Raw genomic sequence first — 17,907 nt, 5'->3', positions numbered from 1 at the left:
TTCAAACCTAGGGAATTAACACAATTGGGTTGAGTTCTATGCATGAAAATATGAATTTGATTCATATTGCATGAAATTGGTTTTTGATGTATAGATGTCGTATAAACTAATGCTAGGGATACATTGTGGTTTAGTATAGGCAGATACATCAAGAGGAAGCTAAAACTAGGACTTTAGGTCAAAGTTCAATTGAACTATTTAGCTAGTTTTGAATTTTATGTTAATCTTGAGATCTGTGATAAATATATATATTTTATATATTTTTTCAAGTAGACATTGGTAAAATAGATCTCTCCTCAAAATTTAAGAATTTTTGGAGGTATGTGGAATTTCTGGTGCATTTCTGAAGTTGAGTCAGAAATATTTTTTTTTTGGCTAAAATAGAGTACCAGTCGACTGATGCAGATACCAGTCGACTGGTAACAATATTTTTGAGCACAGAATGTCTCTGTAAGCTCGTTTAAATAAGGGTAGCTGACTGAGACTTATGATAGTCGACTGATAAAGTCTGAAAATATTTTCAGCAATAGAAAATGATAAAAATGATGATGAACATGTGTGTAATCTTATGGAAAATTAATACATAATGTTTATGGTCATTAGAGGTTAAAGAGTCCAATAATTGAGATATTATTGGAGCTCTTTTTGATATATGGCAAAGGGGGAGAAGTTTAGGTTTAAGTTGGAAACCTATACACTTTTGCAAGAAATCCTAGATTAAGGGGGAGCTTAGGTGAAAGGGGAGCAATTACTCATTTATTAACAAAGGGGAAGAAGTTTACCTTTGCGAGAAATCCTAACTCAAGGGTGAGCTTAAGTAAAGGGGAAGCTATGATTAGTTTCCATGACGTATGCATGTGTAGATTGCATGTTTATTAACATTGTTATTGCATTTATGTTTCCCTAACTTAAACGGGTTGCTAAACATAAAAAAGGGGAGATTGTTGGAGAAATCTAGGTGCCCTAGGTTTTGATGTTTAGGCAAAGATTTAAATTATGTTTATTATTGTATTTGATATGCATTGTGAGTGTGCAGAATATAGGTACAACAAGGAAAGTCCAAGTGTGATCTTGACAAAGGAAAAGTCCAAGTGTGATATTGACAAATAAAAAGTTCAAGGGTGAGTATTGGCGGTGTAATTTCAAGTATATAGTCTTGGCAACGTAAGTTCAAGTGTGACTTGGCAAAGGATGAAGTCCTGGAGCGTGGCTCTTGGCAGTGAAGACCCGATAACGATGACAAGGCCGCTGGAAGCTCCAGAAGGCAACACGTAAAGGATGGGGAGACATTCGTGGGACGCAAGGCGGATGGAGGAGGTTAGAAGGCTAGGTCTAGGTTGTGCGAGTAAGCACGAGTGCATGAGAGATTGTACTCAGGGTAAAATCCCAAGTTTAGGGTTTACTATAGCAGTTAATGTAATAGCACTGTGGTAGTTGACTGGTACACTATAACAGTCGACTGATACACTGTAGTAGTCGACTGGTAGCCGACCGTTGGGGTGTAACGGTCGGCTTCACTTAAAGGATCAGTCGACTGGTCTATACACCAGTTGACTGGTGGCGGAAAACACAACTTGTATTTTCTCCTGAGCTCTATTTAAGAGAGCTCGGGGTGCTTGGCCATAATTGACGAAATATATTTGGTTAAAGTCTATTAGAAGTCTCCCAAGTGCTCTAAGCTTCTCTTGTGATCTAAGGGTGTTTGGATCAAGATTGTGGTGAGATTTCTCCATCGAGAAGGAGGTTTGAGCTAACCGGAGTTTTCTGGGGAGTCATCCACTAATGGATCGAAATCGTCCACCTTAAGGACAACCATGGAGTAGAAGCTTTATTTTCGAACCACGTTAAATTAACGTATTAGGTTTGCTTTATCTTGTTAGTATTTATTTTTATATTTTGCAACGATCAAATTGGGTGATCAGCTATTCACCCCTCTAGTTGGTGTCAAAGGTCCTAATATTTTTAAATATATTTAATTAAATTAATGATATTTTTCTGATCTCTTTCCTTTACACAACCTCTAATTTCTCTAATTTAGTTCAGACATAGAGTTTGAGACTCAGTTATGACATATCATTGAGAAATTTTCTTTTTAATGGATAACAGATTTGAGAGTGTTGGCTATCAAGATAGATCTTCATGTGCACTTTTTTAATTTATCCAAATGGTCGGTGAAAAACTTTAATAGAATTGGACTAGTCAACCCAGGTTCAATATTACCTAATTCATTATTTATTTCTAATTTAATTCACACATAATTATTCTTAATAATGTATTAATGTTTAAAGGAACTTTGTTATAGAATTGTATTTTATCTTTATCAAAATCATTCATACCTAAATATTGTTAGTAGTTAACTTGTGAACTATACATGTAAACTTTAATTTATCCCAACTCCCTATCTCTCTTTGTCATTCATTTTGGCATGCAAAGACATATTTCTCTTCTATTTTGATAAATATCAAAAGAGTGCCTTACTTTTTTTTACATTATTTTTTACTATCAATTTTTTTAAAAAGATTATAATAGTATTAGCGTAGTTTAACTAAAACTATATTTTGAAATGAAAAATTAGGATATAAATGTTCTTTTATATTTTTACATGATTTTTTTATATATCTATGAAAATAAAAAATAGTTGCTACCATTTATATGACAGATAAATTTTTCTTAATAGTCGTTGATTTAAAAATGCTAGATTGATGAGCCATCTGTTGTAAGTACTTCCCGATTTATTTGGATGGTCGGTGAAAAATTACTCTGAAACTAAGTTAGTCATCTTTAAAATTAGTCGACATAAGCTGAATAACTAGTATTAATTTAAAAAAAAAATACAATACTGTTATAGTATTATAAATGGCTATAAAGGAGCTTCTGTAATTTACGTAGAAGTTATAAGGATTTTGAAGTGATTTTGTTTAATTTAAAATATTTTTGATTAAATTGATAAATAATATTTTGAAAAATTTAAGATTTAGAATTGAGATTTTAGATTTTAAAATTTAGAGCTGAGGATTTATATTTTAGATAGAATTGTGAATACCGAATATTTTAAAATAATTTTGATTAACTTAATATAGTTTTAATAAAATTTAAATAATTTTAACTAAATTGATAATTAATATCTTAATTTATTAATATTTGTGTATAATAATTTTGATTAAAAGGAAATAGATGATTTTAATGTTATAATAATTATGGAATAGCTGTTACATGCCATAATTATTATGTAATTATAGTTAAATCCTAAATATTAAAATTATAAATATTATTATATTAAAATATTCTTACTAACTTAATTAAAATTATTTAAATTTTATTAAAATTATTTTAAAATAGTTATAAAGCTACTGAATACTGCTTAAATATTATAATAATATTATATTATATTTTGTATATTGTAATTATCGAAGCTGATATAACCCTGAAATAAGGTATTTTTGAGATAAAATATCTGATGAAGTATCCTTCTAGTTTATTTTTTTCAAAGATTATACATAATTTAGGATTTAGGACGCCGTTTGATTTTTGACCATTTTTTGTTACCTTTCAGTTTTACCACCCTCATTTAATAAATTTTCTTTTTCTTCGTCCCAGACAATTCTCACTGGTAGGGAATAGGTGGGCCCATTTTGGTGTACTACAAATCACGAAATTGGTAGACGATGGGGCAGACAATTTTCCGTAGTGACAGCAGGAAACGGAGCGCTCTGACTCGTCCGGATAAGCTCTTGACGTAGCGCATTGATTTCGCACTCACTCATCTTACCCGAATCATGCACCTCCATTGTCGAGAGCCAGAAGTCCTGTGGGGCTCACGGAGCATGATGTCTTTCATTTCGAGCAGCGCCAGCGAGGAATGGGTTTGCCTTCCTCCATAAATGGTGTCCGCACCGTAATGGATTCGCTCACCTGCCGCTGCGTGCTCACTCGCCTGGCCCACCGCTATGCTTCGTTCTTCGCTTCACCGAGGTAATCCCGATCGATCTCTCCCTTTCCTGAAAGCCCTTCGTCACCTTCCCTGATCTCTCTTTGCTTCCCTCGCAGCCTCCGACGCCCGGGCATGGCGGCGCCTGGCCGCCTCTGTCGGTGCCCTTCACCTCTCCACTGCCGCACAAGCATCGGCGACCCACGGCGCGCATCCTGTAAGCATCGTAATGTTTCGTCGATGTTTTGTTCAATTGGACTCGCAAAATGTAATCTTTTTGGATAAGTTTGATAATTTGATGGGGATATGCAGCCGAGGGTCCGGAATCTCATCGGCGGAGCGTTTGTGGAGTCCCAATCCAAAGATTGGATTGATGTTGTCAACCCTGTGAGTTTTTGAATACTTTTTAACATCTCTATATGTTTCATTTGAGCAACTGACGGATAAAATGCTTTCTTGTTCGATGACGATCTGATTGCCAATATTAGGCCCCTTATTTTTATCCAATTTGATTCAGAACTAGAGGATTTCATCTGTTATTCCAAGAAATATGTAGAACATGATTCGAAATCAGATACTTGTAGTTGAAACACCTAATTGCTGCAAATTGATAATCTAGTTAAGTTTGGCACAAGAACTTCTATGTAAGATCTGATTTTCATATTATTTGGCTATGCAAGGCAACACAAGAAGTAGTTTCTAGGGTTCCGATAACCACTGATGAAGAGTTCAAAGCAGCAGTGAATGCAGCCAAAGGGGCTTTTCCACATTGGAGAAATACACCAGTAACTGCTCGACAGCGGATCATGCTGAAGCTTCAGGAGCTTATCCGAAGAGATATGGTAACTCTGCTATAGAAGCCTATTTGTTAGGTGGATTTCCATTTGTTTCTAAAGGCTGTGTTTGATATCTTTGCTGTAGGATAAACTTGCCTTGAATATCACAACTGAACAGGGGAAAACTCTGAAAGATGCTCAGGGTGATGTTTTCCGTGGTCTAGGTCAGCTAAAAATCTTTTTTTTTTCTTCTATTTGTTTACTTATTTATCGGGCTCCCTTATCTGACAGACATTAGATCAGTCAAATGTTTTAGAGATAGATAGATACATAAGTGCAGTGATTGTTATTCCAGAGGTGGTGGAGCATGCTTGTGGAATGGCAACATTGCAGATGGGTGAATACATCTCCAATGTCTCAAATGGCATTGACACATATAGCATTAGAGAACCACTTGGTGTGTGTGCTGGGATATGTCCATTCAATTTCCCAGCTATGATTCCCCTATGGGTGGGTAGATATGCCTTAAAATTCTACAAGTTTCAATGTACTCTTGGTGTTGTGCATCCTTAGCACTTGGAAATTAAGTATGAATATCTATCTATTATTTGCAGATGTTTCCAATGGCTGTTACTTGTGGAAATACTTTTGTTTTAAAGCCGTCAGAGAAAGATCCAGGTAAAATATATACATACATCTAAATTTTCTTTTAACAGTCGGATACCAGTTTATCATCAACTCTTATCATAATTGTAGCATATTTTTCCTATCTATGATCAGTAAAGAAGCTCTTGGATTTCTGTTACAAGTATTAATATTTTTTGAATTTTCTATTTTATTATGAAAATATTCAATGCCTAATAGGATAGTCTAGCTTTTCTTGGGAAATAATAGCTAGAAGATTTTTTTTCTCTTCCAAGTTAAGAATATGAAATATGTGGTGAAGTGGTCCCACAAGCAAGCTAACACAATGCTGCTTCTGGTCCTATTAGTATCCATAACTTAAGTATATACACCCCATTGTAAGTTAAGTCATTCCATGTATTAGGTGGGCCAGTACAGTTTGGTTCGCTCGCCCATATTTGAAGATGTTTTAATAATAATAAAATACAAAACTGTTTTCCAAATAGCTTTAATCTTTTGGAATAAGTAGTCATTTGATCAAACTTGACAAGCTAAAACACATGGTATTATAAAACAAATAATTGGGGATTTGCCATCAGTGAGATTATCTCAATATTTTTTTACTATGATTTATTTCTCAAATTACTTCTCAATGAATTATATTATCTTGTTCTAATTTTAGTAATTCTCATATCGAGACTTCTTCCCATACCTGTATGTAATTTGCTGAAACTAGATTATGCTGATTAGCATGGTGATCTAGGACCAACGCACATGTATAAGTTTATTTCATCAGATGTGCCTTTATTTAGTGTGACATTAATGTTGATGTAGGAAATTATTTTAGGTCCAAAGTAAGAATTTGTTTGTAACTTTCTTTCCTAACAAAAAAACTACAATAGTTCCTGAAAAAGTGTATTTAGATTATGTAGTTGATAACAAAAATAGTTAGTAATTCTGATAATTCTTTCAGGGGCTTCAATGATGCTTGCTGAGCTAGCGATTGAGGCAGGGTTACCAGATGGTGTCTTGAACATTGTTCACGGAACCAATGTTAGTATTTCTAACTGATAACTAATGCACTGCTATCCTCTCTGTGGAAACGTACTAGTTAGTTACACTATGGATAATATATGTGCGCCAATAAGTGGGAAAAAAAGTCCACTTTACTCTAGAATTTTGTTATAATCAACAATTCTAGTTACTTTAAATCTACATATTTAATAAGAGGAAGAGAATAGAGGAAACTATAATATACTAGAGGAAAAATTAAGAGAATAGTGTGAATTAGAAAAGAGGAGATAAAAGTGGATTCAAGGAAATATTTAATTCAATAGTAATATTGCACTATCTAGACGATAGCTATATATAAGCGATGCTCCACAAAAAAAAAGTAATAAAAAATATATATAAGTTGAAGTTACTGGATATCATGGGACTCATCAGCTATTGACTTCTACTACAACTATTGAATAAAGTTAAAAAAAAAAATCAGAAGTAAAATTGAACAGGCCCTTGCACTCATCTTGAGAAAGCTTTGTACATTAGGCATGTTTTGTCTCTTGTATCAGACACCCGAATGACCTGGGAAAGTGAAGCATTATCATTGGCTACTGGGTTTCTTATGTGGTTTCATTGATGCTTTCCATTTATCTACAGCATTAATAGTTAACTTCTCATGTCTTTAGTTATCTAGCTACTTTGTCTATGTTATTTAACAGGATGTTGTGAACAACATTTGTGATGACGACGACATCAAAGCTATATCATTTGTTGGATCAAACACAGTAAGTCGCGCTTTTGATCATAATTTGTTATGGATTATCACATCTTGAGCTTTGTTTCTGCAAATATTTGGCAATGCCAATCTGCTAATTGGTCGTAATTGATGCATTTTTGTGCTACATTTTTCATCCCAGATCTGTTGTGTGTATTTTTGCAGTTGGTTTGTTTCTCAATGTATCTATGAGATAAGTCAATATTGAAATGATATAGCACTTGTTTGTTTACCAACATGTCTTCTTTGTATTTTCCTTTTTTTCTACCTTCTATTCTTTTGGATGATCATGTATAATGATGTTTTTTAAAAGAAAAATACATTTGCTTAATCTAAATATCCATTAGATAATCAAAACGTGCATTTCTTCTTTGATTCGTCTAAATATTCATTAGATAAATCAATAATCAAAACAGGCATTTCTTCTTTCCCTAGATATTGTGCATTTCCTATTTGTATAATTCTGAAGACTTTCAGGCCCCAAAAGTTCATGCATAGACACATGAAAAAAATTTGCAAGAAACATACATGGATGACCTACTGATAATAAGAGAATACGGAGAAGAATTTAGGCAAGTAACAAGGAATTATATTCTTTAATAAAATAACAATATTAGTTAGTAAAATGAGAAATATATATCCAGTTTCATATTAACATTAAATGTTTTATGCAGCATTGTGGTAGATGAAGAAGGATTGAGAGTGGTGATCAGCTGACCTACTCAATTTTAGTTGTGTAGACCAGGGAGGGATTGAGATCTCGTGCCGAGCTGGTCGAAACGGGCGAAACATTTCATTCCGCTTGTTGACCTGGACCACACGAACTTGGCACTAGTCCCCTGGAGTCGTCATAATGCCCGCGGTCACGTAGGAAGGGTGTTGCGAGGCTCGTGGCCAGGCAAGAAGGGCGTCGCGACACTCGCGGCCGTACAACACCCGCGACTATGTTGGAGGGGCGTCATGATGCCTGTGGCCATGCAGGAGGGGTCACGGGACCTCCGCTACCGCTTCGGAGGGGTCATACGACCACCGTTGCCGCACCGGAGGAGCCGTGTGACCACGGTCACGCATGGGCCGCGATCAGTTTTTTTAATTAAATGTTTTTTAAAATTAAAACAATTCCTAAGATGGATGGGGATAATTCAAAGAGACTTAATTAAATTCTAATAAAATTATCTAATTAATTAAATAATTTATTTATTTGAATTTTAAAATATATAATGAAAATTTTATTTATTTATTTAGTTATTTATTATTATTTTCAAAGATCTAATTATCTCTAATTTAAATAAATAATCAAATATATTTTTTAAAATCCTAATTAAATTTTCCCATTAAAAAATATAAAAATTAATTTAAAATTCTAAAAAACTTTAATAAAATATTATATATTCCTAAATCCTCCACAATGATCATGGTCTTGCAGGTCATTGCAACCGTGGTTTTTTCTAGTTTTCTATATTTAGTTTATTTTTTATTTTTTAAATATATATATTTTTATAAATAAACTATTATTGATAATAATTATAAAATATTTAAAATTATTTCAAATTTTTTAATTAATTTTAAATTTTAATAAATATTTTCTAAAATAATTTAAAATTTTAAAATAATTTTAAAATTAAACATAAATTTAAAATAATCTAAAAAAAATTAAAAAAATATAATTCTTAAACATTTCAAATAATTTTTTTTTAAATTTAAAATTTAAAATTTACAAATACATTAGAAAAATAATTTAAAATTTTCAAATAATTTTATAATTATTTTTATAATTTTAAATTTAGTTTTAAATTTTAAGAATTACTTATTTTTTAAAATATTTTTTATTAAAATTTAATAGCCATTATCTTATGAGAAAATATTAAAATATAAATTCAACATCTCAAAATATAAAACATCTTTTATAATTAAATATTAATTTACATTTATATTTATATTTAAACAATTCTGAAACTATATCAGCACGACACGATACGATACCGAATCCCTATCGTTCTCGTCCGAGACTGAAACCTTGGCACGGGTTGAGATTTTAAATCTTGGTGTAGACTGGGGATGGACTTTTTCCATTCAATACAAGAATTAGTTAAGCACAAGTAGAGTAATTTTTGTCCCCATAGATATTACTTTGATTTCTATTTGATTCAGCACATATGCCCATCTAGCTGTGAACTCAATAGTTAGTAGCATAGTTTATAGAATCGTGATCCTATGTAGGATCAATTTGGGGTAAGGATCGAATTAGCCAGGCTCGAATTGTAGAATCATATGATCTTATCAAAAACCCTTGAAATTTTATGGTATACGATTAATAATTAGAACAAATGTCTAAAAACATCATTTACATATAAATAGATTAATAATTGTGCATATACATGCAATTGTGACACTTGACATTATAGATGACATTATTACATGTACAAATTTAAATTAATTAGTAATTTAATTACTATTCTAGCATAATAACACTTAATAATATTTATATTTTCATATTACAAAAATAAAAGAGTATAAAATTCTACTAATACAATAACAATAATCACATTTAACGTCAAGAATGTTCCCTTGGTTCACAAGATGACTCAGTTTAAAGACCAACAAAGCAGCTGACATAGCATAAGCTATTGAAATCTTTGATTCGAACACGAATGTGGAAAATAATTTTTAAAGATCAGTTGATTCCGCAGAATAAGACCCACTCATCGTTTTGAGGAAAAGAAACGGTAGAATATTATTGATAAAAAACTAACTCAAAAATAACTAATTAGATGTTTAAATAGTCTTAGAACCCTAACCCTAATTCTGCAAAAGATGAAAATAACCTAAATTATAAAATAGTCCAAAAGATAATAAAAAAGACAAAATCTTTCTGGTTTTCAAAAAGATTTTAAATGATATTTTTTGGATATGAAATTGGGCGGTTACGGGTTTCACCCAATACTAGACTCTAGATTTCTGAACATGCTTAGATTTGAGATATTATAGGTCCCCTAGTTCAATCCGAGTCAAAAGTTACGACCTCTCAAAGATTCCACTCCGATCTTGCTACGATCCCACCGATCTTGCTCAAATTTCACTAAAAAATCGATCCGATTCGATGTCCTATGATCTAGAATCGCTATTTTGCAAACATGGGTTAGTAGTATATAGTTTCAAACAAGATTCCCAGTTTTTAAAAATATAAGCTTTTAATGGGTATCTTAACGTTTTTTAGAAATTTGTTTATCGTCTAATGATGCTTATGTTCCAAAATCATTAGATAAAGGGTGCATGATTTAGCTATTTGTATTAGATCCTTATGTAATCATAAAAAATAAATGGATGTTCCTATACATCATCGGTCATAATTTTGGATTTCGGTCTTGCAGTGCGCAATAATTTCAATTGTTCACAGTTTTGGTTGATGTTTTCTTTTGTTAACATAAGATTGTTTAAAAATGATGACACGAGAAGCATAATTAGGCTAACTAGTTTCTTTGAGGAGATGTCAGCTAAATGTTTAGCTAAGAACATCCATATCAGATTCTCTAAACAAATATTTTATCTTAAATTTTACATTTTATACAAAAAAAAAAAAAAAAAAATCTTTGCATCAGCTACTCTAAATTTAGATTTTATAAATAGTACTTTAAATTTGGGGAATGAAATCCATTACCTAAACATTAAACTGTTATTTCCTCTAATTCTCACTTTCCACTTCCACGTTTGCCATTTCATAGATACTAATAAAACAATATAGAGAGATAAAAAATAAAGATATAATAAATTATAGGGAAGTTGATGTGGATGCTCTAACATGATTTATCCAAATTTAATAAAGTAGTTTTTCTATCCTAAATTTTAAATTTTGGATAGGGATGTGGATGCTCTAACATGGTTTATCACCATGGGGAAATGGGTCTTGCCTTGACCAATTACTAAGAAACTAGAATTCTTTCTAGTACTGAAATTTCTTCATCCATATCCTTGAAGATTACATGAATAATGCTTGTGCCAATATCTTCACAAGTATTCATGAGATTCGAGTACAAAAGAAAGAAAATGTGTGATACATTTTGATGTTCTAGTAACTTCAGCTATTGAGATCTTAGTTTAATGAAAACTAAACTAGTCTGAGTTCTATCATACTAGCTGCTTTGTCATATCAAAATCACGGTCTTTCAGTATAATGTGGTAAAGTGTTTCTCACATCCAACAGAAACTGAACTCGCAGGACCAACTACGAAGAGATTGCAATTAATGGCTAAATGTATACTTGATGAATAAATAGAGCGACTAGGTTCACCATACGGTCAATGACCCAAACCTCGCAGATCCTGAATTTTCTATTTTGTGTAAATTTTTGTTAAATAGAGACATAAGATCCATATAACTGGCCCCAAATTGATAGGACTCAACTTCTTGTTCTTGTATTAAATATTACTAGTGAAATACTTTGATAGCTCCAAAATATTTGCCTTTTTATTTTTGAAATTTGTCTGGAGATATTTTAGATATCACCTTGTTGATTCTTAGTTTCCAGGTGGCAATAAGTTAATTTATCCAGGTGACAGTTGTATATCTATGTTTCCTAATGGATTTGGTTAAATGAGCTTCAAAATTTTTACTTTGTAGACCTGATTGTGTATTCTTTTAACCTTTACTGACTATTATCTTTAATTTTATGTCTTGCGTGTTTGTGTAGGCTGGCATGCACATATATGCTAGGGCAGCTGCCAAAGGAAAACGGGTTCAGGTAAACAACCTTTAATTCTGCATTATGTTTATTATTGGTCATTTTGTTCTCTTATATATATATATATATATATATAAAATTTATTTGCATCGATGATGGAAATGCCATTCTATTTTTCACTCTTCAGTCAAACATGGGTGCAAAAAATCATGCAATTATCATGCCTGATGCCAGTCCAGATGCAACTTTGAATTCTTTGATTGCTGCTGGATTTGGTGCTGCAGGTCAAAGGTGCATGGCACTGAGCACTGCTGTGTTTGTTGGAGGCTCAAAATCATGGTATCGATGTGATTGTTGATCTAGTAGTTATGCGTATTTATCTATTTTTATAAGAGGGGCGTGCTAGTGATTTTTATTTTTACCAGGGAGGATGAACTAACTAGACGTGCCGCAGAACTGAAGGTAAATGCAGGAACTGAGCCAGGGACAGACCTTGGTCCTGTGATCAGTCGACAGGTATACAACAATTATGCAGATTCCTCCTAGTAATTCTTATGCCAAGCATTCACATTGAACTAATTTTAGTCATTCACTGATATCACTAGACCAGATAATAATTACTAATTAGTTTTTAGTAAATTTGTTGGAAGTTTGATTTATTTTTTGAACAACTGTATGGAAATAGAGATTGGTGATGGAGATGATCCAGAACTCTTCACTCTGTTTTTTTTTTCTTTCAATTCTTGAATGTGTTCCCCTTAATTGAAACCACAATTTTACATTTTTAGTTAGAAGTTTAGTACAACCAATTTAGTGGTTGAAAGTAAGATGGTACACCCATACTGATCAACGTGAAGTTGGTTTTCCCCGTCGTAAGATTCTAATCAAATAATCCAAGTAATGATTAAGTGCCACAAGTAGTTGATTTATGATGATTATTTTCTTTGCCTGTAGGTGATATGCTATTATATTATTTGGCTAAACATTTCCTAATGCAAGAAGAATAGGTGGGATGGAATTTTTTAGTTACTATTTTGGGTATAAAATTTGACTACATGTTTTGAATGCACTAGTGCAGGCATGTTCACATAAGTGGGGTTTTCTTCATTGAGTCCCAGTTATGTGCCTATGTACATTCTATAATCGCTGATTGCAAATTAAAGAAGAAATAGGGTTTTGACTTGTATGAGCTGTGCAATTTGCCAACAAAACAATGACAGCAGACACCCAGACCAGACTAAATTGATCTGAAATTGTTGTGCGAGGTTATATTAGTTGGCTCTAGATTTTCATAAACAGAAGCATTAATAAACTGATTTTATAATAATTAGAAAGTCTCTCTGGCTCATACATGTATTATTTATTAGTGTGGGCCTTCAGATACTGGTATATCTTTTGGAGAAACTCAGAAACTTACAGTTTGGACCTGGCATTGGACTTGCAACTCAGATCTTGTATATTTTTATGACGATTAATCAAGGATTTGGGAATTTTTTAAATTATTTGCAAGCTTTCTCAAACTCACTAATCCAACAATGTGGAATTTAGGAGTTTATTCATAAAGTTTGGTTCCTATTTTGCTCATCAGGTTTGATGTTTTAGCTAGTTTCTTGTATGACTTTAGCATGCTGCTTCTAGTTCAATGTTTCACTTAAATTGTTATAGATATTTGATATGATTGACATAGTACTTTCCCCTTAAACTTCTTGTCTAATTTTGTTGGGCTATCCATGTTATTTGGCAGGCAAAGGATCGCATCAGCAAATTGATTCAAAGTGGCATAGAAAGTGGTGCGAGGGTTGTGCTTGATGGCAGAGGCATTATAGTGAGCATGCCACCTCATATTTTTAAAATTTTATCTTTATTATTCTTTTTTTTTTACTTATTATTGTTTAATAGCATCACATCAATAATGAACTTTTTCCAATTTAGGTGTCTCGTTTTTATTGTGATGAACTTGGCCTTGATATACTGTTATATTTGTATCTTTATTAATACAACATGAGCACACAAAAGTCACCTTTATGAAGACCTATAAAGTAACATTTAAGGATTGGGTTTACTGCAGGTGAGAGAACCTCTTTAAAGAAGTACGAGTAATTTTGCTAACAAGCATGGTATAAATGAATGAAATCAGTTGCTATTTTGTCTGCAAGAGAGACAGTTCTCATGCCAATTGTAGATAAGCATCTCAGCTAAACGATTATACTGCAAATGAAGTGACTATTTCACAACACTTATGCTGCATTTGATTCATTGAATGGAATTGATAGGCAATGAAATATGGCTATCTACTCTCAGTTGGGTTCATGCAATAGAATTTGATGAATCATTTTCATTTTTGATTTGTAGCAACGTTTCAAGTAATAGACAAGCAAAAAATCTTCACTAAGATAAAGTAGTCCTCCAATTAATAGAAAATTGTTTCCTCAACCTACGCAGCCCCTCCACCTTGATCTCTTCTTAGTCTGCTCACATGGCTTGGTTGGTCAGTTTGATCCATCTGGCCCAACTTACCTGACCCGGCTCGTCCAGCTCTCTCGACCCATTTGGCCAATGTGACCCAGCTCACCTAGTTCAGATGGGTCACTTGGTGAATGGAATAGAGGGGGAATAGGTAGTGTTTTCAAATGGAGTGGGAATAACTAAGAAGAATGATTAGTTAATAATAATTTCATGGAAATTAATAATTCTTATTCATTTTTGTAATAAAACATAGCAGTAATAATTTCATGGAAAGTTTTTAGGGAACTTTGCCCTGTGAACCAAAATGACTATAGTTTTATATGCCTAGTTACCTACTGCTCTTGAAGTCGTTGCCTAACTATGTGAATTAGAATTACCAAAAAGTCGCTTGTTTGTGTTGTTATTCATGAAAATATAGTAAATTTATTTTGTCCATTTAGGTTCCTGGTCATGAGCATGGAAACTTTGTTGGCCCTACCATTTTAGCTGATATTACAGGGGACATGGAGTGCTACAAGGTATCTTTATCTTCCCTTCCGTGCTTCTTTTCTGGTTTGGCAACTATGCCATGCTGTTGTAATCATGGTAGCATTTTAACACTAAGACATCAAACTTTAAAGCAAGTATTAGAGTAATGTGTTCTTTAGACATGAACATCTTTTTTTGAATTGGTAGGATACCCACCAACTATTTACAGTTAGGTTTTTTTATAAAATGTAATTGCACTACTGGAATATGTATTACCCTACAATGTTGGAAACTTGCAAATATTTTTAGTTGTTTCCTTTTGCTGTTAGGTGAATAAAAATTGATTAGATTACATGCCAACCTGAAATGGTTTTGACTATTCTACTCAGTTCAAGGATTAAAACTCCAATAAAGGTGAGTAAAAAGTGTGACAGTCAAGTACTAGGAGCTTCATTGTTACCTAAATCTATATTCTTTCCATATCTGTCATAGGGGAAGATGGCTGAATTGGGAAGTAACTGGTTCAGCAATACAATATCATAAGGGTTTTTTTTTTCCTTTTTTTTTTTGTTTTTTGTTTTTGATTCATGATTGAGTAGTATATCCTATACCATGATAATGGGTAACAGTGAGAATGACATGCTGTTTGTTCATCATAAAATAGTTCTGTTTAACTCATATCAGGCAACAATTATATTGCCCGCTAGGTTATTCTTGCAATATCTATTAGTTTCAGTCACTAGGTGTGACATTGTTCATTTTTTTTCCACTTATATAATATCGAATTTGATGCTTTTTTTATCTGAGCAGGAGGAGATATTTGGTCCAGTTCTCCTTTTGATGACGGTGAACCAAATATCATATAACGTTCAAAGTTTTTTTCTTTCTTGTGTCTATTTCCGATAATTAATTTTTGTTGTTCTGACAGGCTGACAACCTCGATGAGGCTATCCAAATTGTGAATAGTAACAAGTAGTGTCTCACCTCATTTCCATGCTTAGGTTTTGTAAGTTCTGCTGATTTAACTGAACTGTGCCTTGCTATCACAGATATGGCAATGGGGCATCCATATTTACGACATCAGGTGCTTCTGCAAGAAAATTTCAAACTGAAATTGAGGCTGGTCAGGTTTGTTATTCCCGATCCCATTCCGACCTCCATATGTGGACATATAGAAAAACTCCTAATTCCCCATCTGAGATACTTCGTAGATATTATGTTCTAGTAGAATTTTCCAGCTATTTCAGTCTGTTTTATCTTATTCTTTTCCCTTTTTTCATGAATCCTTCTCTGCATTCCCAGTACCTACGTTGTATGTATATTCATGAATCTCGATTTGAATGGTGAATACATTTTGTATAAATAGCCGGAAGAAGAATGAAGAATAACCGTCATCGCCTTCCGAGTCTAGGAATCTCGGATGCAACTGAAAACACCTTGTTTAATATCGCCCGGCATACTCTTAGTATTCCATTTATCTTCTTGAAATAGTCAGAACGATTGCATTTCACCTCCTTTTTGTTTCCTGGATGATCGATAGGTTGGCATCAATGTGCCGATTCCTGTACCATTGCCGTTCTTCTCATTCACTGGCTCCAAGGCTTCTTTTGCTGGGGATCTAAATTTCTACGGTACACTTTGTACACATTTGCTAATCGGTCGACCTCTATAATGTAAAACTCACTGCTCTTTGATCCGATTATTGTTGCGCAGGCAAAGCTGGTGTGCAATTCAATACTCAGATCAAGACCGTGACGCAGCAATGGAAGGACACCTCCGGCCAAGGGATCTCGCTAGCAATGCCCACATCTCATAAATCATGAATACACATCTGCCCTTGCCATTGTGACTCTTTTAACAGTGAATTTATTAGGACTTCTTTCCAAAATAGTAAGAATAATGTTTTGTAGATCTCTTCTGCTCCTAAACAAAAGTAAAGATATATTTGGTGCTTTATTTTCAGTCAACATTCTTTTGCTTTTGGACAATGAACTTGGTAAAGTTGCCAGATAATTTCGTTGTTTTATCTCCTTGGCGACTAAGGGAAGTTTTGACACAATGGTCATGAATTTGAGTCACAGAAATAGTTTATCCGCGGGACATAACATACATTACATTATGGAGCCTATCGAACAACATGACATATACCTACTAAGGAACCGAAAGCAGAGTCAGCTCGATCGATTTGAGCTCTCGACCTTGAGCTTTCATTTGTGTTTGGATAGTTCTTGGCTAAATTTAAGTTAAAAGAAAGACCGAAAGGATCCTTTCAGAAACGCTGATGAGGAATTCCATCTCAAAGAAACTCAATTATTAAACCTTCTGCCTAATCTTGAACAGCATGATCATTCCAAAGTGATCAATTTTTCAAAAGATACCAATCTTGAAAATGACCACTGAGTCAAGATAGTGACGTTGAAATGTCACCTACACTTGCAAATAAAAATAAAATGATAGATCTTGAAAAGTTAAGAAGATATAGTTACTTTTCAATTTGATCATTGTATTTGAATCTGCCTTTCTTGTGTGTAGCAATCAAACTTTTATCTTTTTTTTTTTTTAAAAAAAACAAATTATAAAAATTCGAAAAGTTACAAGTGGGAATAAATAAATTAGCTTGGCCTTTTCGAATCACATGGTGGACATAATTATTGTTCTCTCAAATGTAGGAAAGGCGCAACAATCATTCTGTGAAAATTAATGCACCAACAGAGCTTAAATGTTATCGTGTATTGTCTACAAGAGGATGAAAACTAAAAACAAAGTTCATCATTCTTTTGAGAAATTTAATGTAATTTTTTTTTCCAAAAAAATCTAATCTTAGCACAAAAATTATATAAAAAAAATCGAATAAAAATTCGAGAGCCGCACAATATTTTTTCTTCATTCAAAAATATCTTGAATCTACGTTCCTATCGCCGTCGTCTTTATCTTAAAAATATAATTATAAGGCAGGTTAAAATTTGTCGGTCAACATAAAATTTGGGACCTACTTCTTTAATTTTTTTCTCTTGCACTGTCAATGTTATACATTTGCATCCTTCTCCTTCATAGATTGATGTTGAGTTAACGTTTGAGACCAAATTCATGCCTCCCATCCATCATCTTAGTTGTCGTATGCATTCGTTGCATTCGCATCTAGGGTGGTAATAAACCCAGCCGAGTCCAATTTCGTGGTGTTCAACTTTAT

At 33.1% G+C, this 17,907-nt stretch overlaps 1 protein-coding gene across 2 annotated transcripts; it reads left to right on the top strand.

Moving 5' to 3' along the window:
* Positions 1 to 3,859: 3,859 nt before the first annotated feature.
* On the top strand, positions 3,860 to 16,679 carry LOC122042558 (methylmalonate-semialdehyde dehydrogenase [acylating], mitochondrial-like). 2 transcript variants are annotated; one of them, XM_042602727.1, is made up of 19 exons: positions 3,860 to 3,972; positions 4,048 to 4,145; positions 4,241 to 4,315; positions 4,609 to 4,770; positions 4,850 to 4,928; positions 5,060 to 5,214; positions 5,319 to 5,382; positions 6,302 to 6,381; positions 7,050 to 7,115; positions 11,793 to 11,843; positions 11,971 to 12,122; positions 12,209 to 12,299; positions 13,528 to 13,608; positions 14,690 to 14,767; positions 15,528 to 15,563; positions 15,646 to 15,682; positions 15,767 to 15,845; positions 16,258 to 16,348; positions 16,431 to 16,679. In XM_042602727.1, the coding sequence occupies exons 1-18, from the start codon at positions 3,948 to 3,950 to the stop codon at positions 16,337 to 16,339; spliced, it is 1,491 nt and encodes a 496-aa protein (XP_042458661.1). In that variant the 5' UTR covers positions 3,860 to 3,947; the 3' UTR covers positions 16,340 to 16,348; positions 16,431 to 16,679. The 2 variants fall into 2 exon arrangements, with proteins under 2 accessions (XP_042458661.1, XP_042458660.1); XM_042602726.1 differs by having other exon boundaries at positions 15,646 to 15,689.
* The last annotated feature ends 1,228 nt before the right edge of the window (positions 16,680 to 17,907 follow it).

The sequence above is a fragment of the Zingiber officinale genome, chromosome 2A (genome assembly GCF_018446385.1).
Source record: "Zingiber officinale cultivar Zhangliang chromosome 2A, Zo_v1.1, whole genome shotgun sequence".
NCBI lineage: Eukaryota > Viridiplantae > Streptophyta > Magnoliopsida > Zingiberales > Zingiberaceae > Zingiber > Zingiber officinale.
The sequence above is the reverse complement of the archived record's forward strand: the minus strand, read 5'-3'. Positions and strand labels throughout refer to the sequence as shown.

What these genes read in the sequence shown, in the direction of transcription:
- LOC122042558 (XM_042602726.1), top strand. Translation starts at nt 3,948, where the DNA reads ATGCTTCGTTCTTCGCTTCACCGAG. An exon ending in CGACCCACGGCGCGCATCCT is followed by an intron (nt 4,146 to 4,240) that starts GTAAGCATCGTA and finishes GGGGATATGCAG; the next exon opens with CCGAGGGTCCGGAATCTCAT. An exon ending in CAGCTATGATTCCCCTATGG is followed by an intron (nt 5,215 to 5,318) that starts GTGGGTAGATAT and finishes TATTATTTGCAG; the next exon opens with ATGTTTCCAATGGCTGTTAC.